At 40.3% G+C, this 27,006-nt stretch overlaps 1 protein-coding gene across 1 annotated transcript in view; it reads right to left on the reverse strand.

Annotated features, from left to right (window-relative positions):
• LOC103185189 (partitioning defective 3 homolog) overlaps window positions 1-27,006 on the reverse strand; it is a 524,401-nt gene that overhangs the window by 210,371 nt on the left and 287,024 nt on the right. Inside the window, exons 6-12 of the mRNA XM_042331877.1 lie at window positions 26,576-26,667; window positions 24,689-24,772; window positions 19,859-19,984; window positions 18,746-19,128; window positions 11,525-11,664; window positions 6,999-7,127; window positions 5,218-5,256 (exon numbers count right to left, since the gene is read on the reverse strand). Coding sequence (XP_042187811.1) covers window positions 5,218-5,256; window positions 6,999-7,127; window positions 11,525-11,664; window positions 18,746-19,128; window positions 19,859-19,984; window positions 24,689-24,772; window positions 26,576-26,667 — 993 coding nt within the window. The remainder of the gene's footprint in view (window positions 1-5,217; window positions 5,257-6,998; window positions 7,128-11,524; window positions 11,665-18,745; window positions 19,129-19,858; window positions 19,985-24,688; window positions 24,773-26,575; window positions 26,668-27,006) is intronic.

The raw sequence follows: 27,006 nt of genomic DNA on the forward strand, positions 1-27,006 counted from the left end.
GCGCACAGCAGTGTCCCACAAACAGTTGTGGATGAGTGACCAAACTATTATTGGTATTTTTTCTTGCGGGATTATTATCAGGCGTGCGGAGTGAGGAAACTTGCCCAAGGTTTCACCCTGCCAGGAATCGAGCCTAGGTCTCTCGCTTAACCAAAACTACGCCCTCTAGTTCAAGAGAACCCTGACCCTCAGAAGTATTCTTTCCTATCTAAGCTTCCATCATCTTGTACAACTCTATCATATCCCATTTCAACCTCTGAACTCTTGAAGTGCTCTGAGGCGCCATCCTGCGTGGTGGGCGCTGTATAAATCCAAGTTGTTGTTGTTGAACTCCAAAGAGAACACTCCAGTTCATTAAACCTTTTCTTACAACTGCATCAAATGGAAAGATTATTTTAAAATTTATCAGTTGACCCATCAGCACAGAAATTCCCAACAATCACATGGCTTGTCATCTACACCACAAAAGACTCAATTCAACCAATGGAATAAGACTCAGGCTTTGGCATTCATCTTATGAGGAACTGATGGTGGGGACCAGACGATCAGTTTCCTTCTCTAAATCCCTTTAATTTCCTAATTGACTGCTGGCCTGCCCTACCTCCTGTGCTACATTCCCCAAAGCTTATGTAGCATTTGGCTCCTAGACACCACCTTAAAATTGGCAATACAGTACCTGATGTATGATGCATGTACGTGACGAATTGTAATATTGTGCATCAGATATGTCAGCAAACAATCCTGGATTAAAAAGGGAGACAAGTCTCGCTATCTACACCTAACATTTTATTCCAGAGAGTATTTCCACACATTTTCTGTATTCCACTGAAATTCCGGCACTTTTGTAAAAAAATATACTCTCTACTTTAATTACTTTTCCACTCACTAGCTCCCCTAGTGTTAACACTATTTCCTAAATTAAAAGACCTGGTGCTCCCAGAACTTTGTCTACATCATTAGGTGACCCACTCACAAAAATGATAATCACCCTCGTATTTGATGTAGTGCCTATAACTTTGAAACATTTCAAGGCACTTCACAGGGTACTGATGTGTAGTGAGAATGTGTTTTTTAGGTAAATGTGGCAGCTAATTTGCATGCAGCCATGACCCACAAAGAGCATAAAGTGAATGATCAATTTATCTGGAGGATTCTTGACCAGAATACTGGAAGAAACTCACTTCTCTTTTCAGTTAGAGTGATGTGATCTTTATCATCCGCCTGAACAGAAAGACGGGACCTCAACTTAATGTTCTGAAAAGCTGCACTTCCAAAAATGCAGCACTTCTGGAGTACCTTAATTTGAGCTTATTCCCAACATGGGGTTGAACCAGAGTGACCCAGAATGAAACTTGGATCAGTTGGTGGCATTTATCTTTTCCTTAACAGTGAGCACCTAGCCTTGCTTTGCCTTCCTTAATCATGGCCAAGGTGAAGAACTCATGTGGGAAATGTGAGATCCTAACATTCTCAAACACCACTTGATCAACTACCACCAAGAAATGATACACTTGGGACTATGAACTCACGGTGCAGGTTGACACTCGAGTGCACTGCTTTAAGGGAAAGATCTGGCCTCTTGATGCGGAGAATAGATTTACTTTTCACAAAAGTGCCAGAATTTCAGTAGAATATAGAAAACATGTGGAAACACTCTGGAATATCTGAATAAAATGTTAGCTGCTGAGAATGAGACATGCACTGCATTGTACAGGTGGGTGAAACATTAAACTGAGGTCCAGTCTGCCAATTAAGGTGTTTGAAAAGAGAAGTTTCCCCCACTGTCCTGGTCAACATTTCTCCTCATAAAAATTGGTCACTCACTCATTGGTCAATGTTTGTGAGATGTTGCTGTGAGCAAAATTGGCTACAAATGCACATTCACTACACTTTAAAAGAAAACTCTATGAAGTGCTTTGAGATGGATCAATGTGTTAGGGTGCTCAATTAAATCCAAATATTGCCTTGTAGTATGTTCAACATGATGACAAGTCAGGAAAGGCAACATCACAGCTATTAATTGTCTTGGGGGTAGGGCTATTCCTTACGGGAGATTAGAAATGGCATAGTGAGAGAATCAATGTGCTGGTAAAGAGACAAGAACAGATGGATGGACTAACAAGAATGTTCAATGGATTCCTGCTCAATGAGTCTAATCTGCATATTCCCCCAAAAAAGGGGAAAGAAAGAATTGCAACTTCTGTTTTTCCCACATTATTTGGGTATTCACCAAGTGAGTAACTATGATTTTGGAAACTAACCAATTTGAAAAAAGCTGGACAGCAGAATACCACCTTGTCATGGATATCTGGTTTGCTCCCTTTGTGGATGTTGCAAATTAGATTCTAAACTTGTGTAAGGCGCACAGGAGAGTGTGTGACTATCCACAGATTATGTAGGCAAAGACAGAAATAAGCTTTGATCAAAATTATCCTGCAAACTAATTTCTCCTCTCTTTTGTTCTCGACTTGCTTCCAGCCAGTTATTAACATTCTGCACACTGCAATTATCAGCAGCTACCTCAGATGCACTGATATTGCAGCAAGGCTCTGAGTTTTCCAAAGCTCTCAGTAGATCAATGTCTGCGTGTTAAATCTCTCACACAACATCTATCAATTCAAGTAAGAGTCCATGGTACTTTAAATATTTCTAAAAGTCACCACAACAGTGATGCAAAAGGCTCAACTTCCTTCAGTCTGTCTGATTGTATCCCTTTCAAGATGTGTACCGTATGTTGTCAACATTCAATTTCTGAGGGAAGCGTGCTTTCATGCCAGACATTTCACAACCAACCAACATCAACACAATACACCCAAGTATAGATCTGTGGTCTGCAAGAGATGTCAGTAGTAGCATCTTGTCTGAGGGCTGTTAGGAGTAAGTAATAATAATAAATAAATAATATTAGTATTTGATATAGGGCCTTTCACTTCAGGAGGATATCTCAAAGCACTTCACAGGAAACACTGTGAAGTATAGTGATTGTGCATATTGTAGTCAATTCGCACACAGCTATATCTCACAAATAGCCACTAACTGAATCACCAACTTGGATTTGGGGGAATTGTTGACCAGAACACCAGGAGAATCTCCCTTCTCTTTTTGTATACTGGAATATGAACTTCAAAGTCCACCTCAACAGGAAGACGGGAGCTCAATTTAAAGTATCATCCAAAGGGCAGCACCTTCAACATTGCAGCATACCCCCAGCATAGCACTGAAGGTGTCAGACAAGTAAATAAGAGTTAAATTTCCTGACGTGAGGTTTGAACTCACAACCTTCTGATTCAAGAGTGCTACCAACTGAGTCAGGGCTTCCATCAGTCTGACTGTAAACCTTTCAAGAGGTGTACAGTACCTTGTCATTAATCAGTTAGTGAGGGAGAGTGCACACCCATTGCTTCATATACGGATATAGCCACACACTATTTCAGATCATCTTGGGTCAGTCAAAGGGGTTGAGATGCTAAGCTATGGAGTAAGGAATGGCTCTATTAAGATGATCAACTACAGGGCTGTATCAGTGAACCATGCAAGCTGGTAATTTCCATATTCCAAAATTCAGTTCATTTTCCTTTAATAAATAAGAATAAAATACCCCAGAGCAAGTTTCCGCATTCATATCATCAGGTTTCCTATATAACTAAAGCATTTTTGAACTTTACACAGGGAAAGAAATCTATTGTAATTTGCAACAAATTGAAAAAATAAATCAAAGGCAAGAAAGAATTTCTGGAAGAAAAGATGTAAAGAAACCAAGAAAGTCAAGAATTTTAAAATAGGAATGTGAGTTTTAAGAACACTTTTTGGCATTTACATTATGTTTTCAGATGTTCCACATTTCAGTATGCAAAAAAAAGGTCTAAGTTATCTTGAAGATGTTGACTACACTATCATTCGCCCCCTCCCTTCACACTTTCAAAGCCTATGTCAAGATAGTCGCCGACATCTTTTATATATATAATATATAGTCTAGTATATCACTATACTTCGCAGTATATCCTGTAGCTCTCCAGTTCTTTGAGGTGTCCTGACATTAAGGCACTTTATCAAATGTAAGTATGATTATTATTACTCGCCCAGAAAATCTGCAATCATTTCACTTTACGGTATATTCTGTGAAGTGCTTTGAGACATCTCGAAGACGTGATAAGGCGCTATATCAAACGCAAGGATTATTATATTATTATTATAAGACTTCTTTGACCGCACATTCGATATCTCCATTCTTGGAGATTTTTGGATAAAGGGGCACAACCAGTGAACACATTCAAAAGCATTGGCAGCAAGCTCTCAGGAACAGAACATTGCTCAGCAGAAAAACACCTGCAAAGCTATGTTTTCCTCACTCAGCTAATGTCTCATATACATGACAAAGGAAAGAAATGCCCGATGGAAAATACAGATCAACAAGCTTAACTTGCACACATGCCATCTGGTGCACGGCACATTGTAAGAAAATAACCAACAGTATGTTTGCAAACTAAGCATATAAAATAAGTAGCAAAGCACTTTTGAACAAAGCTTACTATAAGCAGGCAATGACATTTACGGAGTCAATAGTTTTAGTGGGTTTCCTAACTGCACCTTCTCTGAACTACATGAATCATATGGCTGCCACACACAGTGTTGTATTGTAGTTGAAACAGTGAGCTAATGCATTCAGTGCTAAAAATAGACGCATCACAATCCAGATGGTTCGGCAACTTTAATCTTGAAGAGAGTTGAAAAACAAAATCAAAGCATACATTCTGCGCTGACCCTATGATAGTTGTTGTCTATAAAGGCATATGCAGAGTATCATGTTAAATCTCAACTTAACTCAGAGCATTATATATAGGCTGTTGTTTGCTTTTGGGAGTACTTGAGCCTTGGGATATCCTCCCGATGTGAAAGGCGCTATACAAATGTAATGTGTTGCTGTTGTTGATGCCTCAATGTATTTTTTCGCAAACTTACTTCCAATCATGTGCTACTTTAGCCGACGGATTTCTGTGAATCTAGTACAATTTGATACTGAGGTTAGTGCAGCCAAACATGGAAATAAAATGGAAAGTGAACAATTCTTAAAGATGCTTCTTTTTGAGTTAGGATACTCAGACTTTAGGAAGAAATTCAAATGACAAATTATTGCGCTGCTTGGAGAATGAACATCTGCAGGAACATTTTCAGACATCCCAAAGCGGTTTGTGTGGTTTAAAAATACAGAGCTCTTACCAAGTCATTTGGTGTCTGCATTGGACTGGATTCCTTTTTCTGGAAGTGGAGATAAAAGCATAAAAACACATGGCATCAGAGTTGCAGGTCACGTGTGGTACACAGATGAACACATTGCCAAAGAGGCTCCACGTTTCAAAGTATTCACAGCACCTTTCACTTTATCAGTGTCACAGCTGAGATCAATTACTTCAGCTGTTCCAAGCACTTCTTTTAAAATCTCTAAATCCTTCTTTTATCTCAAAGATATGTATTGCTTCAAGTATGCATCAAAATTCATTCTTGAAGGCTTCATTACTTTAGGAAACAGTCTGAGGTGGTGTTCAATATGAAGTTGAAAGTGCATCAATTTTGAACTTGTTTTCTTTAAACAAAATAGTATATACGACCTGGCTGCCTTCATTAATCCCGTGGCAATTTCAGGTCAGTTTAGCTTTTGGCTTCAGTGAAGTGCAGGTGGTTCGAAGCTGAACCCAAGCAGGAATTTTGCCAATTGCTCAAGCCCTCCAAAGCCAAAGCTTTCCCCAAGAGAAATCAAATACATTTCAGATTTGGTCATCTGAAGCCAATAACTGAACACTCTGGAGGCTTATCCCTAATTCATGGTCAGTTACAATCTATTGTGTGTAACACAATCCAGCAATGTTGGAAGAAACTGGAACAGGTTACAGAACAGTTTGTTGCAAATCCTATCCCTAAATAACCGGCACCCTCCTCCACCCACCCTAAACTTAAGTGGAAGCCTATTAATACAGCACTTCTCTGCCTTCTTAGTTTGATAAACGGTGACTAATATTCCACAATACTTTTATTCCGTATGGATTGTTGGACCATTAATCATTAGCTTAAAAGTCGTCACTTATGTGAGCAAGGATCATAGTTTCAAGCTAAATGAACACAAGTCACATCACAATAATCAACCAAAACATATTGCATTTCTACGCATCAAAGATCTGTCAAATGGTTCTTCTGCATTTAATAAAAGAAACCAAAATTTGTCCCCATGGATTTAAACAGCACAAAATGGAAATTATCAATCAAGATCCCAAATTATCATCCATAATCTATAATACACTTCTCTCTAGTCATGATAGAAAAATGAGCATGTAATAATTTAAAAATGTATTCTTTATGAAATAGCTGCTGAAGTGAGATATACTTCTGGAATAGTTTTTTGTCAAAACAAGACTGATACACTCTTTCACTCCATAGACCATTGATGGAGATGAGACTTACCACGTGCTCTGTTAACTATTGATGGACACAACACTGATTTGCTACTTCATTACAAAGGCTATTGATGGACAAGATTGTGATATTCTATATCATTTTATAGACAAGAAATCAACATGGCTGTGGATATGCTACTTTATTCTACTTTAACCGAGTTCAGTGAAATTCACAAGTGGCGATACTTCAGTTATAGAAGCTGAAATGTAACTGTTTTTTCTCAGCTGTAAAACAAATCAACATAAGACGTGAACTTGGCCCCTGAAAGAAAGGGGTTAAATTATCATCCCCTTGATATGCGTTCGTACAAGAACACTGAACCAAAACACCAGCATATATATGAGCCCGACCGTCAAATATTTCTCAAATCAAATCCAACAACCACTCAGATCTTATTTCTTCATCCTGGCTTCAATAGCTGTGGTGAGACAAGAATCATGAAATCATAATGTGGCAACTGAATAATGAAAGGTTTCAGTGCCTGACGAGAGGCCATCACCAAAGGCAGAGAATATTCAATTCTATTGCTATTTGCCAGGCTTCCTACTCACCAGTTCCCGAGGGAGCAAGGTGTCCTCTTGCCTCAGGACCAGGAGACTGACAGTGCCACCCATCTTAGTGTTCCTCAGGAGGGACACCGCTTCCTCTTGCGATCTTCCTGTGAGATCTACACCATTCACCTGGAATCACAGAGATGATCTTTATTATAATAATAATCCTTGCATTTGAAATAGCGCATCATCACATCATTAAGATGTCTCACAGCACTTCACAGAACATATTGTAAAGTGGATTGACTGTGTATTTTGTGGGCAAAACTCCCATTTCCTGCTATTCAAATATAATAATAATCCTTGCATTTGATAAAGCGCCTTATCATATCTTCGAGACGTCTCAAAGAGCAGGACATTGTTGTGCAGATTGGCTGCCACATTCACTCACAAAATACAGTCATTACATTTCAAAAGAAATCATGTGAAGTGCTTGTATGCAAAAATTGTTATTATTAGTAGTAATAATAGTCCTCATCATAAGCATGCTGAGATACTACAACAAGAACAACAAAATTACATTTGTATAGCGCCTTTCATATCAGGAGGATGTCCCAAGGAGCTGGACAGTCAGAGTTTCGGACCCGAGCTAGGGGTCGGGATTGGGGCGGGTGGAGGACAGGGTGACAGGATGATCGAAAGCATGGTTGAAGAGGAGGGTCTTGAAGGAGGCAAGGGAGGAGGTGAGGCAGAGGGACTGCGGAATGGAGTTCCAGAGGGTGGAGGCAGAGAGGAAAAAGGCCCGCCCACCAATGGTGGGGCGAACAAGGTGGGGCACGTAAAGCAGGCCACAGCCTGCTGAGCGGAGGGAGTGGGCAGGATGGTAGGAGGATAGGATGTTGCAGAGGTAGGGGGGGAGCAAGACCATGGAGGGCTTTGAAGGTGAGGACCAGGATTTTGAACTGTATCCTCTGTGTGATGGGAAGCCAGTGGAGTCGGGCGAGGATGGGTGTGATAAAGTCATGGAGTTTGGTGTGGGGGAGGACATGGGCTGCAGAGTTCTCGGTGATCTGTAGCCTATGGAGGGAGGAGTTGGGGAGGCCAACAAGCAAGGAGTTTGCATAGTCGAGCCTCGACGTAATGAAAGCGTGTATGAGGGTTTTGGCAGCCTGCGGTGTGAGACAGTGGCGTAGCCAGGCAATGTTGCGGAGGTGGAGTAAGGCAGAGCGGGTCATGGCACAGATGTGGGGTAGAAAGGATAGTTGAGGGTTAAACAAGACGCCAAGATTCCGGACTGGCTAAGTAAGGTGGAGTGTGCAACCATGGATGGTGATGCTGTCAGCACCTGAGGTGTGGAAGCGCTGATGGAGCCAATCAGGAGAGTCATTGACATTCAACCGAAGAGAATTATCTCTCATCCAAGACTTGTCAGGCAGTAGTGGTCCTGGAGTCAAGGGTGGAGTCAGAGAGGTACATTTGGGTGTCATCCGCATACATGTGGAAGTTGACCCCATGACTGCGGATGATGTCACCAAGAGGGAGCATACAGATATTAAAGAGGAGGGGACCAAGGACAGAGCCCTGAGGAACGCTGCACAAAACTCAAATCCAAGGATTATCATTATTGTAAAAACACCGACACAGACTTGGATAGACCAAATGGCTTATTTCTGCTCTAACATTCTCTAATACTATGAAAACTGTTGATAGCAGATACATAGACTTGCAGTATAGAAGACAGACATTCGGCCCACTCTGTCTGTACTGGCTCTTTGGTATCTTCAGTCCTATTTACCTGCCTTTTCCCTAAAGTCCTGAAATTATTCTAATTTGTCTTATTCCCTCTTGAAAGCTCATATGGGTTCTGCCTCAATCACATTTGGCAGGACAATCCACATAATGACAGCTCTGCATAACAAATTCTTCTTCATCTCCCCTCTAATGAATACAGTTAGCTTTTGCAGTTGTATTGTCCATTATTTTGCTGTCATTTTGTAACTACTGGTTGTCAGGAATCTACTTCTTGGTAGAGTAATATTTGAATCGGGAAGAAATAAAAGGAATATTTGCTATTACGCAGCCGGGGGCCTTGCAACAAGCACAAACTTCACAAGTTATTGCTATTAACTAAAGCGGATGTATAAAATGGCAGTAATTTCCCAGAACTGAAATAAACACGATTACATAATTTACAGCAATTTCCATTTGATGTTAACTTGCTTTTTATAAGACTCTTTCTATATGGCAACACTTAATTTCACCAACAATCCCCATATAAAATTGGTAATTTATTTCAAAGCTGTTTGTGGGAGACTGCTGTGCGCAAATTGGCTGCTGAGTTCACCTACAAAATAGTCGCTGAACTTCATAGTAAATCCTGTGAAGTACTTTGAGATGTTTCGACAACATAAGAAAGACACAATATCAAATTGCAAGGATTATTATTATAAATGATCAAATTCTCAAAGAACGTCTGCTGATATCCCATCCGGGGGGGAAGCTTCATTAGGGATCAATAAGATCACTTCTAAGGGAACCTATAGTTTTCCTTCGCTCAAAGAAAGACTAAACGTAATGAAACCACTTTAGAATTATTTCAACCCCGTTGTTCCGTGACCGAAATTCAGGCTGAGTGCCCAGGAATGGACACATTCTCAATAATAAAGCTAATAGCAGCAGCAGCAACCTTAGCACCCACCCTGCTGTGTAAGGCCTGGCAGGAAACAAGGAACTGGATTGGTAACCTATACGCCAACAAATTAAGTGGAGTTATTCAAACCGTATGAGTGTAAAAGCGTAAAAGAGCGTAAAACGGAGGGTTTTATTATTTGCATTTGTGTTGCTCGATGAAGTGAAAGTGCATCAAGATGTCCAAACTTATTTTCTCCTGCCTCAGTGTAATTGCTATCGGGTATTTTTAATGACTTGGCTCTTGACCTCCATCAGCTGGGGTAAACTTCATTTACCCACCTGTCAGATCAGGATTGCCTGTTTGTACATTGCATTCGCATTCCTGAAAACGCTGAGCTAATCCCTTAATTGACAGGTAATAATAATAATAATAATAATCCTTGCATTTGATATAGCGCTTTTCACGTCGGGAGGACGTCCCAAAGCGCTTCACAGAACACACTGTAAAGTGAATTGACTGTATATTTGTGGGCAAAAGCGGCAGCCAATTGCGCACAGCAATGTCCCACAAACAGTCGTAGATTGAAAATGACCAATTTATTATGTTTTTGGTTTTGGAGGGATTATTATTAGGCGTGTCGAGTAAGGAAACTTGCCCAAGGTTTCGCCCTGCCTGGAATTGAACTCAGGTCTCTCACTTGCAAGGTGAGTGCTCTAACCACTGAGCTACAGGACTCCACAAAATGTACTGTAAAGTGAATTGTATGTATATTTTGTGGGCGAAACACATCTAATCCCTTGAGAATAGATGATTTCCACATCACGGAGGAGGCTAGGATATCTCCCCCTACTCCCAAAAGAAGCTGAACAGCTGAAACTCTTCATGGTCTTAGCCTTATTTTAAAATTTAAAATTTTGCAAAATATTGGAAGGAAGGAAGGAAGGAAGGAAGGAAGGAAGGAAGGAAGGAAGGAAGGAAGGAAGGAAGGAATGGAGAGTACACTTCTATGCGCTGTAAAATGCAGTGACTGTATTTTTACATGAGAAGAGAGAAAGTGGTTTTGAGTCGTACTCCTGATGTGAAAGGTGCAATATCAAATACAAGGATTATTCTTATAAAATTAACAGACATACTATACAGGGAAAATGAGAGGGCAAATGTTTGGAGAAGTGCGAGTGTGAACTGCATTAAAAGTCTGATTAAAACATGGACAAATTGCATTAAGTGTCTAAAACACTCATTACCTGAGTGATCGGTGATCTAGTTTCCAGTTAGAATAGAATTTTAATGACAAAATATGCTTGGAGAAATAACGGGAATCTCTCTTTTAAAGACAGCCACAAGTTATCATACAAGCACAAAATGCACAAGTTATTGCTCTTAATTGTGAAGCTGATGTACATAATGGGTAATTATTCCCAGGCCTGCATTAACCTGAAATACATAATCCACTCCAGGCATACTGCCAATACATCAGTTCACCTCCAGAATGCAGAGCAAAGTTTTCAGTGCAGTTTGACATTATCATCATCACAATAATAATATTCCTTACAATTGATACAGCTCCTTGTCATATTGTCAAGATGCCCCAAAGTGCTTCATATGAATTACTGTAATGTATAGTGGCTGCATTTGTAAGTGAACACAGCAGTCAATTTTGCACACAGCAATGTCCAACAAACAGTCATAAGGAATGACCAATTGTACCTGTGGACCAGGACCTAGGAGAAACTCCCTTCCCTTTTCAAATAGTGCCATGGATCTTCAATGTCCACCTGAGCAGACACAGACAGGAGCACAGTTCAACATCTCACCTGAAGGATGACACCTTCAGGAACAAGCACTCCCCCAGCACTGCACTGGAGCAGGTTATGCATTCTAAGTTCCAAAGTGGGGACATTACAAGTAAAAGCTTACTCACTCTTTAATCTAAGTTGATATTGCATCTACTCACCTCCAGAAGCCTGTCTGCAGCCTTCAGCCTTCCATCCTGAATAGCTGCTCCTTTTGGGAGGATGTTTTTCACGTAGATTGGTGCAGAGCCACCAATAGGGACATCCCGTGATGTAATACTGAACCCAAGACCTTCTGGACCTAAAGATTAATAAAGAGGGCAACGTTAATGTCATATTTTGGAACGTGGTGGCTTTCTTCTTTCAACTCCTCCCCACCCCCCACCCCATTGGATGAAACAAAAAGAGACCCAAGCAACTGATCATCAGGATTAATAAAATAGAAAGGTTTTAATTCAACAGAGCACAAAATATGAAGAAGTCGGATTTCTTGCCATCTGAGATAACAATTCTAGTGGACGTCTTTATTTACAGGGTGTGGAATACCAGCCAAGTAAGGTGATATAAGCAGAGTCCATTGTGGGCTTCATCGACAACAACAACTTGCATTTATGTAGTGTCCTTCCCATGGGGCAGCGTCTCAAGAGGGAAGTAGACAAGTACAGGCTTGAATGGGGATAGGGCAAGCCAATAGGATTCAATGCGCTGAAAGCCTATGCTGGCTCGGTGGGCAGAATGATCTCCTTGTGCATTGTGAGTTCCTATGATTCTATGCCAAGTGACATGAAGCTGCACACCAAACTTTGGAAGCCATAATGGCAGAATGCAAATCTAAACTCAAGTGCCAAACAAATGAGAAAGCTGAATAAAAAAACGTTTACATGTATATCCTGTGTGAAGGCTGCTAAATAAATGCAAGTTGTGGTTGTGTACATTATATATACGTACATATACACAAACATTGATAAAAAAATTAAGTGTACAGGAGGCTCTGACTTTTTTCTGGTTTCTCGTAGAGATACCATTAGCGGTATTCCTCATGTTAATGCCAGCATTAGTTTAAGGAACTAATAAGAAATAATGGTAAATTTACCCTGCAGTTTATAATACTAGAACTCAGGAATGGTAATACATAATTGCAACCTCCGGTCAGCCAACTTATTTGGTCCATATAAAAGTCAACAAAACATATAATTTCAATACTCAGTTAGTAGGGGATTGGGTCACAAAGCAGTACGGTAATTGCTTCACATGTCTCTGGGCAGAGGATCAAGCTCTGACACAGGTTGAAACACCAATAGACTTGCCCTTAAGTGTGATTAGCTGATTCTGCTCTCAGCCAGGTCACTAATGAGGGCACTGTGTCAAGATAAACTGACAGGAGGTCTGATTCTCCAATGCAGTCACCATGAACCAGACATGCACCACAATACAGCTGCTTCATGCTGTAATGTAGTGGAGTCTTGTTTAGTGTGGTGATTGGGATCCATAAAATCCCAGGACACCTGAACAGTGAGGTGTGACAGTGGGTTTCACTGTGCATTTCCGTAGCAAGCCAGCCCATTCCCTGCCTGCTAGCCAGGTTCCAAGCTAAAACAATGACAGATGTCCAGGTCATAAGCCACGACCGATGTCACTTCCTATTTTGCGCATGTACACCAAATAGGAAGTGAGAAGGGGGGGGGATTGGGAGAAGGGGCGGTAGGAAGGAGGAGAAGGAAGGTTTCCATAAATACGGTCAAAGGACCAGGACTTAAAGAAAGATAGAGAAGCAGTGAGGCAGGGGGTTCGAGGGAGGAAGTTCCAGAGCTGAGGGACATAGAATCAGAAAGCTGTGCTAGTAGAGTGGCGACGCACACACATACACACGTTAGGACACACTGAATGGAGCTGGGAGGGGGGAAACCAGAGGAATGGGGTAGGAGATCAGAGAGATAGAGAGGTGCTAGAGCACGAAGGGATTCATATCATTCTGGCACACAATGCAGCTTAAATGAGTTGAGCAGCGCACTGTACACGCATGAACAAGCAGTCCCAAAACAACAGCTTGAACCCCACAAATAACAGTCGCAAGAAAATTCACACACTGACCTTTTCGTTAGACAAACAAATGTCAGTTTTGCAGTTCAAAAGACACGTAAACATTCCACGTTGATCAAAACAAATCAATGACTTTACTCAATAATTAGAACAGATGAACGATTTTCTGATAGATGATACCTTGCATGAAATATCTATGAGAAACTCAAAAATAATAACTTCAGCCTTTAGAACAACTACAGACTGAATTCTGTATTTTCAGAATTTGAGACCTCAAGGGAGTAATTTATGAAGAAAGATTCAGGTGAATGGACTTGTTTTGCTGGAAAAAAAGACAAACGAGGAGAAATACAATACAGCTTTTTTGGTGTAATGAAAGCAGTCAATAAGATTGACACAAACATTGTGTTTAACTTGGGCTGTGAATATAGGGCTAGAAAACATGATCAGAAGATTCTCAACCCTTGAGCTAAATTGGAAATGAGATGAATTACACATGATACCGACACTCAGAATACCACATATCTAAGATGGCAAAAAGATCTGAGAGTCAAACAATAACAGATTCTCAGAAAGAATGGTTAATTAGGGATCAGCTGACCGCTTTACAAAGATCACAAAGAACGTACAGCATGGAAACAGGCCACTCGGCCCCGCAGTCCATACCGATGTTTATACTCCGCACGGGTCTTCATTCATTCTCTACTCCCTCCCATACACTTTTATTCCCTTCACACTCATGTGAAGTCCTAGCTTCCTCTTCAATTAAAGGAGAGATGGATCAAATTAGTTGAGAAAAGGGACAGAGTTATTGGGATAGTTATCGTTTTGCTTTAAGAGATTAAAGGATAAATAATAATGAAAATAATTAAATTTGATAAAGCGCCTTTCACTTCAGGAGGACATTTCAAAGCACTTGACAGTACGCACTGTAAAGTGGATACATTTGTACATTTTGAGAGCGAACGCGTCAGCCAATTTGAGTGCAGCAATGTCCCACGCACAGCCATGAAATGAATGACCAAATGAAAAGGAAGAATTAACCATGCTCGGACTATGGAAGGAATGGGCTTGAAGAGGTATTTTTGTTCCATGCTTTCATGTATTTTGAATTACAAGAAATGAATGTACCATGAAGCTGCCAATACTTATTACATCTCTGGACATTGGGACATTCAGAATTAGTCTCGGATACAACTTCCCTGCTGATATTATACAGCTATCCATAAAACAGCGCAGCTGCTTATCTATCACATTTTATATGCTGCAAATATAATCCAAAGCCACAAACATGAAGGAGGTAGCACTAAACACTATGCACTGCCTGTCAAAGTATCCAGCGACCTTTAAACCTCAATGCAGCACTGAAATATTTGTACACTCAAACCAATCTGAATATAAATGAGCATTCAGAAACCTTGTCCGTTTTAACTTCCTCAGTGTCTAACTTTTAACAAACTAAAAGGCTTCAGTTATTCATTTATGCACTGACATATTTATACATAAAATGAAAAAAGAAATTGCTCTTCTAGAAATCTCATCTTAAAAGATAACTGCTTCTTGTATTTTACTTGCATGCAGTTAGTTGGCTTTGCAAAACAATTCGGTAATTTTGGCAACCAAATGTAATTTCGAAAATTGTACCAAATCATTTTACCTAACTTTATAAAACGTTTTTAAAAAATCCAAGGAATATTTAGTACATTGGTTATCATTCCTCTCTCACTTGAATTCTTTTTCTATTTGCTTTACAATGACCGTTCTGAACATCTGCGGACAAGATATCTTACGCATTGAGTAGATTCAAGAAAGCAATGAAATTCAATAAAACATTCGCTTGATCATATCCAACTATTATAATAATGTTTAAGTTTTTTTAACCTTCCCCTTTCAATTTGGCCAAACTCCATCTTTTATCATCTTGCTCCTAACTTACTTAGGTCTGGCTAACTCTTGCTTCAAAACAGTGATTTTATTAGCAGATAGATTCAGAGGCAAGCTTGCAAGGTGACTCAGGTTAGAAAGATGGGATGAACACCAAATAGGCTTCATATGAGACAGGAGAATCCAGATTTAGTTTTGTGCACAGGGAAAATTAACTCACAGAAGTAATAAAACTCAGAAACTTTGATCTAAAACAATCTGATTTCAACTAGGAGTGCTTATAATAATAATAATAATAATCCTTGTATTTGATATAGCGCTTTTCACATCTTCTAGACGTCTCAAGTGAATTGACGGTATATTTTGTGGGCGAAACGCAGCAGCCAATTGTGCACAGCAGTGTCCCACAAACAGTCGTTGCTTGAAGTGACCAATTTATTATCTATATATTTTTTGAAAGAATTATTACCCTGGAAAAGCAATCTGCCAATCGACTAACAACCAGGTTCCTATTTAGTGCTAGGTAAACAGAGGTGTGTGAAGTAAGGAAACTTGCGCCATCATTCTTGACGGGAATCAAACCCAGGTCTCTTGCTTGCGAGGCGAGTGCTCTAACTACTGAGCAACAGGACGTATAGAATTCTACAGAACAGAAGGAGGCCATTCAGCCTATCGTGCTTTTTGAAAGAGCTTCCTATTAGTCACACTCCCCGTTCTTTCCCCATAGCTTTGCAAATTTTTTCTTTTCAAGTAAATAACCAACTGTCTTTTGAAAGTTATTTTTGAATCTGCTTCCAACTCCCTCAAGCAGTGAAATTAACCTTGACAAAGGATCTGGAGTTACATCACACAGACTCACAGAAGCTCCTTCTCTGGAGTTGGATTTCCTCAGATCGGGGTGACATACCTCCGATAACTGAGAACGAACACTTACTCGGAATATTACTGTTTTACTTCATCAAGGAATTCTAAATGAAATTGCTGCATTTTGCACCTCAACACTTCAGTAATATTGTAGGCATTTGCCTACACAGTTCCCAATCACTGCACTTTACAGTAAGATCCTGTGCAGCACTTTAAAATGATCCTCCTGATGTGACAGGTGTTGTACCAAATGGAAAGATTATTTATGATTATTACATCAATGATTTTATAATAATAATCCTTGCATTTGATATGGCACTTATGTTGTTGAGATATCTCAAACTGCTCCACAGGATATACTGTAAAGTGAATTGACTATATATTTTGTGGGCGAAAATATATTTAAAAATATATAACATATTACATACGTGTTTATTTCCATCGACAATCTTGTGTTTGTTGTACTATTGCTGGAGGCACTACCATGCCTGATTGATGAGTGGGAGAAGATGGAGAAAGCCTCAATTTCATCTCCATGTTCCTAAAATCAATTTAGTATATCTATACATTTTATTGAAAGTGGACGTATAAATTACTAAACTGATAAGAATCTTATCCAAAAGGCCAAGGGGTTTTGTACAATTTTGAGACAAACCCATAGCTTAGTTAGTGCCTCTACATGTCTGGGCACATTGAAGGTCAAAAACTGTTCAAGCAAAAATGCAATCAACAATCAGTACTGTAAACAGCACCCATAGAAGAACCCATTGACAACTGGAGTTAGACAAAGTGCACAGCAACATATATTTTCGAGCTGGACATTACAAATGTACTTGAGGTACAAAATAACTATTTTCTACCTGCTCTCAACCTGCTTTATTACCCACTTGGTTTCATTGGGCCTATTATTGTCCCCAAATACTCTCCCCTTGTAGAATTTATGCTTCTAAAAGTGTCACCGTAAGTTTGCAGTACCAATTTACGAGCTTGTGTCTTATTTTGTTGCTTTGTCACACCACTTTACAGTATATCCTGTAAGGAGCTTTGAAACATCTAGATGACATGATAAGGCATAACTATTTTTGCTACTATTATTATCTTCACAGAGCTGACTAGGGTGGGGGAGCTGAGGAAGATGTGGGGGCTGGCGGGAGAGGAAAGGTGACCCAAAAGAGCAGTCCAAAGGGAGAATCTTAATGTGGATGTTAAACTGTGTGGAGGAAAGAGATAAAGTTCCAGAGGGTGGAGGTAGAATGGCAGGTGTTTGCTGAGCGGAGGGAGTGGCCAGTGTGGTACAATACAATATAAATTTACACTGATTAGCACCTTTCATGTTTGGAGGTCATCAAGGCACATAAGGACGCTTGGTAGGAGTGCAGGAAGTCACATAACATAACATGTAGGAGCAGGAGTGGGCCATTCGGCCCTTCGAGCCTACCCCGCCATTCAATCATGGCTGATCTTCTAATCTAACTCCAGCTAATAACCTAACCCTGCCTTATCCCCATATCCCTTAATCCCTTTTGCAATAAAAAATCTATCTACCTCAGTCTTGAATATGTTCAAGGACTGAGCGTCAACAGCTCTTTGGGGTAGTGAGTTCCATACATTCACCACCCCTTGAGTGAAGAAGTTCTTCCTCAACTCAGTGCAAAAGGGCTGGCCTCTGATATTAAGGTTGTGACCCCTGGTTTTAGTTTCTCCAACCAGGGGAAACAATCTCCCATTATCTACTCTATCATGCCCTTTGATGATCTTGTAGGTTTCAATAAGATCCCCTCTAATTCTCCTATATTCTAGAGAAAAGAGGCCCAAATTGGTCAGCCTATCCTCGTAACTCATCCCCTTCATCCCTGGTGCTAACCTAGTAAATCTACGCTGCACCCCCTCCAAGGCAAGTACATCCTTCCTTAAATAAGGAGACCAAAACTGCACATGGTATTCCAGGTGTGGTCTCACCAGGGCCCTATACAGTTGCAGCAAGACTTCCCTACTCTTATACTCTAATCCTTTCATAATGAATGCTAACATACCGTTCGCCTTCCTAATTGCAGCTGCACCTGTAGACTACCTTTCTGTGATTGGTGTACAAGGACACTCAAGTCCCTCTGGACGCTAACACATTCCAATCTCTCCCCTTCTAAAAAATAACCCGCTCTACTGTTTTTGCTACTGAGGTGGATGAATTTGCACTTCCCAACATTATAGTTCATCTGCCACCTACCTGCCCAATCACCTAACCTATCTATGTCTCGTTGCATTTTTTTAATGTCGTCCTCACAGAAGTAGGGCGAGGTGAGAAGGGATTTGAACAGAGTTGAAATACAGAGAAAAGTGCAGCACGTAAAATAGAAAGAACTTGTTCATTTGTAAGATTCTTCTATTTTAACACTGTAAACCACTTCTGAAAAACAACACTGCCCAGCAAAAAACATATCACTGGTTACATCCTTTAATTTCCAAATAGGGTATTGAGGGTTCAATTGGTCCTAGCAATTTTACAACATTTAGCACTAGTATTTCCTTGAAAGCATTTCAAAGTAATATGATAAAAACAGCATTACCACTATGCATGAGCAGTATTATTATTTTACCTTTCTTCAGCTGAATGTTGAGTTTCTTCCCTACTTTTTTGGTGTTGTAGCCAGTGGGCGGTGCAGCGCTCAACCTTTGGGGGATCAGATTCTGACCTGTAGGCGGTTTTGACACTGAGTTCAGATTGTGAGGTAGATGAGAGTAGGAAGCAGTCTGATCTGTCTCATTGCTCATTCTAGACAGCCTCTGTGGCGTGTCATCAAAACGTGCATTTACAGTGCTCTTGCCATCAGTGTGCTGGGCATCTGCATTGTTCCGACTGGAATAAAAGGCATTTTTATTGCCGGGAGATACTTGTTCGTACTGTTCTTTATTTGCTGCGGGGACCACATGGAACCAGATGACAGGTGAACGCATGGCTTGACGAAACATATGTTGTGCTCTAGAATTAGGATACAAGGGAAATTAACAAATTAAAGCTGTCAGTCCAAAAGGCATCATTAACATAATTATGATCATTAATTATGTATTGTGGAAGACTTTTTTTTAGAAACATGTAAATGTTGCAACCGCATAAATATAACCTGGGTAGAAATAGCAATTATGTCATTGTCTATCATTTAATGTTATTGTTACATATTGAGAGATGAACTTTTATTTAATGGTTAATGCTTTAAAGTGAATGCATTAAAAAAAATTACAAAGCAAAGTGTCTTTTAACAAGGACTGTATTTTAAAAAAGAAAAATAGAGTCTTTTATTGAACTCCAGTGCGACAGGAACATTCCTTACTGTAATACAATCCTTTCATTTGATATAGCTTCTTCAAGAAATTTCAAAGCATTTCACAGAATATACCGTAAAGTGAATTGACTGTATATTTTGTGGGCTGTAGCCTTACACTGAAGTGTACCCAGAGCATTAAACCCTGGAGTTTAAAAGCAAATCCTCGCCCACAATTGCAAAACATAAATCGCAAAAGTGGCTGTAGTCGTGCTCAGGGTAGTTTCTTAATTGAATAAAAAGCTGAATATTCTGACAAATAGTCCCCACTGGCTGCATAGTCCCCCACCCCAAAAAAACCCACAACTTTTAAAGAGAATCAAACAATTTCAGGCACCAGGTTTGCAACTGTCGCATTTTCAACCTCCGTTTTCTGCACAAAATACATACTGTTCAAATCGTGTATTTCGCAAGTCTCCATCATTGATCTTGATGATACAATCGTTCTCATCGAACAATTTCTCCTGCTCTGCTTTTCCGCCCTTTTCCAGACGCTTCACCAGTAACCCCAGGGTCCTGCAGAAAAATTCACAATGAATCTGTTCAAACCTTCAAATAACATTTTGTACATACACAGATACATACATACAACACACTGGAATGCCGATGTGAAATAGTCTCCCCTCCTTTGCTAATACTTTCAAATATCTTTGTCAGATAAAACAATTTCATCACTCATAGTGCAATGCTGAAACCTTCACGTGTACAAATTCATTACATTAGCGAATACTTCTTTAACCCGTGTTTTTTGGGGTCAGCCAGGTATGACACATCCAAAATCCATCACTGTGCTTGAGAATATTCAAACTAGACAGGTTCCACATATGCCATCTACATATGGAAATTTTGCTGAAAAATGGATAGCTCGCCATTGAAAACTGCCAAACCAGCTTCTTGCTGCTTGTACAGCAAGAATCACCCAAACAATTAGGGTTGGCTTACAGGGAGGTTAGTGGGAAGAATCCCTGCTCCCACAGATTCTTCCCAACCAGTTGCTGTTAAGTCGAATTTCGAAGCCTGATCTGTCATCAGCTTTGTCCTGGAGTAATGCAGACCTGCCTAGCTCAGGTAATGAGTCCATTACAGAATCCGACTCAATTCCTTCGTTCCACTGACAAGCTAGGTCAGCTCCAAGGAGAACCTGCTTACTGCCACCCCGTCCCCCCCTTCAAGGAGAAGACAATTCACCTTCATAGCCATCTGCTTTACAACTACAGTATTTACAACCTGTTTCACCAAAGTGGTAAAATGGCAAAACATTCATGGCAAATGTTCTCAAACTGGATTCTTTGTCTCTGTAAACTCTCATGAAGCCTTATGACCAGTGTATCAGGAACAAAATACAAGTAAAATGCAGTTCTTCACCCCAAAGTGGTGAGGTGTTTGAGCTGCTGTGAGCACCGCACAAAGTGTGATGCAATGAAGCACTCTTTATTTACACTTACAATTATTTTAAAGATTGTCACTTTCTTGCACAAATACAGTTACAATAGGGAACATTTACAATGGTGAAAAGTGGCATTCCCAGTTTATTCGACTGTAAGGAACACCATCATCACCAACTGTGGACTTCCATTCTTTCTCCTTATTCTGCCTCTTGGATTCAGACGACTTTAAATGCAGAAAAGTCAAAAACAGATGTCAAATCTGGTACTACATAGAATTGTATAACTTGGAAAAAGACCATTTGGCTCAACCGGTCTGTCCCAGTGTTTACAATCCACAAAAGCCTCAACCCTCCTCTTCCTCTATCCTACCTCCGCTATTTCCTTCTCCCTCATGTATGCAGCCAATTTTTTCTTAAATTAATTGATGCTGTTTGCTTCAACCACAGCTTCCAACAGTGAGATCCACATTCTCACCAGACTGCCCAGACCTGAAACCAGTTTATAATTATGTGAATTAGGAAAATAGAAAAACAGGAACAAGGGAGGCCTTTCAGCCGATTAAGCCTGTACTTCCAGTTGATTAGATGTTGCGGGAAGTTTTCATCCCAATTCCCACCTTTTCACCATATCCTTTAAATACCTCTGCTCCCAAAATATCTGTCTTTCTCTCTCTATTAAACATCCTCATTGTTTCTACCACTGTAGCTTTTTGGGCAGATCATCACAACACTCTGTGGGAAGAATTTATTCCTCATCTCAACTCTAACCATCTTAAACCTGCGTTTCTTGTAATGGATCCCTCTATAAAATCCCTGTCCACCCTATCACTTTGGATAAGTGAAGCATTCTTGTCAAATGTGAAGGATGGATATAATTCAAATATCACTTTCAAATCCCTGCAGTCTCGGCCCATCTCTGTGATCTCCTCCAATCCTGCATCCTCCGCTCTGTCCGCTCCACCAATGGCATCTGATCTTATAGCCCTTCTACCCCCACTCTCTGGATCTCCATATCCGAGTCCCTCCGACTTACCCCCTCCCTCCCCATTTTCAAAGCCCGCTTCAAGATGTACTGCTTTTGAACATCTTTCCTCTTTATCTCTCTCCCAGCAACCCCCACCCCCCGCCAAGAAGTGCTATGTAAAGTGCTTTGAGACTCCCGCCTGACGTGAAAGGAGTTCTGTAAATGTAAATTGGATTGTATCATTTGGAGACTCCAGTGAAAAATATGTGTTTCAGCATCTAGTACAATTGTTTAAAAGCAGGAAAACACACCAGCCAGAGTTAGAGCTCAATTAGAGTAAATGACTACGTATTTTCTATAAGTAACCAGCTAAACACATAAATTTAAGTCTTAACAAATCTTGCAAATTATCCCTACTGATGGGACTTAGCGTTGGGCAATGTAAAAGTCTTTTATGGGCATTCTGAATTGCCTAAGTGGCTAAAAGTTGGTTCCTAAAACTGTGAGGCAAATAATTTATTACCTATACCCAAAGTGAAATGACTCGAGTCTATCCTCATAAATAGTGACACGGGTAAACAGTGCAAACAGGACGAAAGCAGAGCAGTGAATGATTGCGCCTGGTGAATGAAACTTGCTGGAAAAGCTTCTCACAGCTGGACAAAACAGTGTCTTTGTGCACAAATGCCAGCTCTAACCACCTAAACACCTTGCGACCATTAATTTAAGCTGTCAAGTAAGATTTACAGCATGTAGCTTCAGCAGCAGAGTAAGAGGGGAACTTGCTCTAAAGTGCTCAGACCTGACACAAACAGGCAGTAAAGAACGTATTTAACTGGAAGCTCAGCAACACCTGCTCTAACTTGCTGTGTATCAAGTTCAATAACATGGCTGAAGGTGAACTGAAACAGATTAGATGGGTTTGTTTTAAAATTAAATAGAAGCAATATTTTATATTAATTTATATTAATATTGAAACAGGAATAATCCAAGTGCAATCTTTGAATCAGGTTACAGTGGGAAAAAATGCCCAGATCTTTTTGAAAGTATTATTTTAAGGAGTGCAACCCACACAGAAAAGGAAGAGACAGCTTTCAAAGAGAGAGGGGAATAAAGCACGGTTCAAAAAAGAGTGGCAGAGATTTCAGCACTTAATGCAGATGATTACAAATTGCACTCATTTTCTTCTGCTCCCTTTTGCATTGTTAGTTCTTGAAGATTAAAAGTTTTGTAAATGGTTGTATTTTCTTAACAAAAACATCTTGCGCAATGTTGCCTTAACAAGGCGTTCAGAATAGTATCTATCGATTACTTCAATTACTTGAAATTCATTGAACCCATGAACTTGCATATTAAACTTATCACCGTGTCCAGAGCAGGATAATTACATAGACAAACGACTTGTTTTTTTCCCATTCTGCTCAGAGACCCCCTCGGGTTCCTTGTTGTATTTTATCAGCTGTTGGAAAAGGCGTGCTGGATGACTCTACTGACCTTTCGAAGTTGCAAACCCAATGATGTGGCACAACCTCATTCAAATATTCAATACTTCTATTATATTCAACTCAAGCATCTTGAGACACCCATGCATTGTCAGCAGGCTGTGACATACATTCGGGTACTAAATGTATCTCAAGCTCCCCTCAGCACAACTAGAAATGAATTACTCTGCAGGTGTCCAACATTTGAATACAAATAATACCTGCATTTCATTAACTACTGAAAATAAAATGCACGGGCACTAAACCTGTTCTGCTCGGTCACACCAAGATACAACCATGGCCAATCTTTTACAAATTGAAAAACTCATCAGCCAAATCCGCTTCAATTATAGCACCCTGGCGTAGAAGATGAGATTCACTTGCTGTCTGATCCCAGCAGCTCGAGGTTTGTCATCTCAGAATTTTCGAAAAATATTATCCATTTCAAAAGAAGATTATTCGGTTCAATGTAATCTTTGTAAAGAGAATGCTGTTTCATGAAAGGCGATCCATAAGGGTGTGCCATTCTCCAGTGGTGTAAGTAACACTGTCACCTATTCTGATAATGCATTTGCAAAATTACACCGAGAGCTGAGCTGTCTTGCTGCTGTTTGGACCTGTAAGTGCAACATTGAAGATGCTTTCCACCACCGAAATGCCAGAAAGGTTCTGATATTATGCAGCCATTTGATGAGTTTTGTAAGTAACCTCCCAATTCTGCAAATCTCACACATTATCAAGGAAATCATTCACTATCAGAAATTGCTTCCATTTTTTCTCACGAATGCAAAGCTCAAACCTAATACAGATACACAGATTGCTTTATCACACGGACTGAGTGAAAAGATGCTTTTGTGGTATCTGTTCTTATACCTCGCCATATCTAGGCAGACTATTACAAATTAGTTGAAGCTGAATTATTGTACGCTCTTGAAAATCCCCAAAGAGAGAAAGATATACACACACACAAACAACAAATAAGTTTTTAAAACTAGAATAAAATATGAATTAATGTGTGTACAATATTTAAATCTGCAATACCTGCATCATTTCTAAACATTATCTACATTGGGTTTAATGAAATATATTATCTTGCGGTTAAAAAATATGTAACTTAAAGATGAGGTGTCGAATATCTTTCTTTTAAGAGATCTCGTGAATATTAACTCAGAATCTTTGTTTCAGAAACTCAAAATGTCAAAAAACTTCATACCATTTCAGAAGAATTAACTAAGTGTGGTTATTAGAATGAAACTCCCACAAATTCTTCAAAAGTTTGATTTTGAGCATGTAAAAATATATGAGGAATTGCAGATTTAAATGAGATTTAAATAATAGAAAATCAAAATGATGGAACTGAGACAAACATGCAAAACACAGTACTTTACCTTCCACCTGTCGCACTAAAAGGCACTACGTGGATTCCCAAAGGCCCTCCCTCATTGGAGACTTCAACCAGCTTTAGCACGTCACTGTGAGACAATGATGAATGGAGTGACATAAAAATATGAAGCAAATTATCCCCCCAAAATGAAATAGTTCTCAAATTGGGAGCAATGGTGGGTGTGGCTGTGTGCGCCATACCTGAGGGTTAGTCTGGAAACATGAGAAAAAGTCAATCACAAAAAATTAATGAAACTTAAAGATGAAAACATACAGGACATGTCTAGTTCAGATTCCCTTCTTGTGCTAGAATAGATGTTGCGTTGAAGACTTATCATTAAGCGACAGGCTCTGCCACTGCCTCTCCCATCAGGCCACTGCCTCTCCCGTCCGGTCCCTCCCACCCCCTCAAGCCACCCCCCCACCCCGAGACCTTCATCCACGCATTCATTACACCTAGGCTGGACTACGCCAACTCCCTGTCAGCCTTCCCAACTCTTCCCTCCACAGGCTACAGATCATTCAGAACTCTGCAACTCAGGTCCTGTCCCACACCAGGCTTCATGACCGCTCCATTAGCTCCCCATTCTCCAGAGGATTGTTCAAATCCTTGTTCTCGCCTTCAAAGCCCTCCACAGCTTTGCTCCTTCCTACCTACGTGAGCATCTAACGCCATATCAATCCGTCCACTCCCTCCGCTCAGCAGCCTCGGGCCGGCTCCACGTCCTCAACCCGACCTGCCCACCATCAGCAGTCGGACCTTCAGCCCCTCTTCTCCCACCCTCTGGAACTCTATCTTGCAGTCCCTTCGGCGATCCCAAATCCCTATCCACCCTCCCCGATCCCAAACCCCTGCTCGAATCCCAATCCCTGACTGTCCAGCACCTTGGGACATCCTCCCGACGTGAAAAGCGCTATACAAGTGTAATTTGTTGTTGTTGTTTACAATAAATCCTGTAATGTGCTTTGAGACATTTCAGCAACGTGATAAGGAAGAATGATTATTATATATGATTGAGACAGATTGTAAACCTTTAATTGAGACTTGGTTAATAAGGCTAGTCCCTTTTTGGGGAAAACCATCCTCGGAATCAATTGATTTCCAATATATTTAAATTGTTTACAAAGGATTTGCTTGGAGGCTGTTCTGATAAAAGCTTCCTCATTTTCAAAGTGTCATAATAGGTTTCAAAGCTACACAGTTCATTGGAAGCCATTCAAATACTATACAGTACCCAGAAAATAAAGGAATGATAATACTGTAGGGACTTCAATCACCAATTCATCATTTCCATAACAACAAACCAGTGAGAATGAGTACATGAAGAGATTCTGACTGCGATGAGAGTTGCCCACCTGAAGCAATTCCACAACCCCAGACTAAAGGTCAGTTCTAGCTACGAGGAGTAATAGTGAATTTGACTGCCCATCTGGACAGCCATCTGACTCGCTTCCTGCACCCTGACTGTTCCCATAATGAAAGCAAAATGGCCGAATTTGAGTCATAAGATCACCACCAATGTCACTTCTTGCCTGCTGTGCAAGTACAAAGCAGGAAGTGACATTGTCGACCACCTAATGACCTGGAATCTGGCATTTTTTTTGGAATACAGGAGGTTAAAATGGCAGCAAAGCAGGATGTGGCATTGGCAGTGACCGAAGAACATCAGTCATTTTAGCTCAAAGACTGGGCTCCAGCCGGAGTGTGGGAAGCACACATAGGTCATAAGTGAATGTAGACCATAGTGCAACCACTTTATAAGCATATTTGTGCTATAAACTAACATGTTATAATGGGATGACACTGTACATTGCAATTATAAGCTAACCCTTGAGGATATTTTGTGTAAAACGCATGCGAGATCACAAACATGTTACAAGCATAAACGTACCCCAGCGAAAAATTCTGTCCATGTTCAAGACAAGAATCAGCGCGCCCAATTGGTTCTATCCTGTTGCTCTCTTCCTCAGCCGCATCATCTTCCTGCAGCAACAAAAGAGAAACACATTCCATTTACAACTACAGACACTACGCAACAAGCACAGCAGCAATGCATCAAGCAAAGGATTCTGTCCAATGCCCACAGAGTTCTTGTGGTTAGTGTACGTAAGAGGTCGTCATGCTGTTTTCTAAATAATGTTAAGTATCAGCCTGGTTTCATTTGTAGCGTAATTTTCGCTGAGTCTTAAGGTTGTGAGTTGAAGCCCACAGTGGGACTTGAGCTCATAGTCTATACTGACAATCTAGCAAAGAACTGAGGCAGCTGTGCTGGCCAACAAGACCCCAGATTAATTGGTTATTCATCTTATTTGAAATCTTTTG

This window comes from Callorhinchus milii, unplaced genomic scaffold (genome assembly GCF_018977255.1).
Source record: "Callorhinchus milii isolate IMCB2004 unplaced genomic scaffold, IMCB_Cmil_1.0 Scaffold2, whole genome shotgun sequence".
NCBI classification, from domain to species: domain Eukaryota; kingdom Metazoa; phylum Chordata; class Chondrichthyes; order Chimaeriformes; family Callorhinchidae; genus Callorhinchus; species Callorhinchus milii.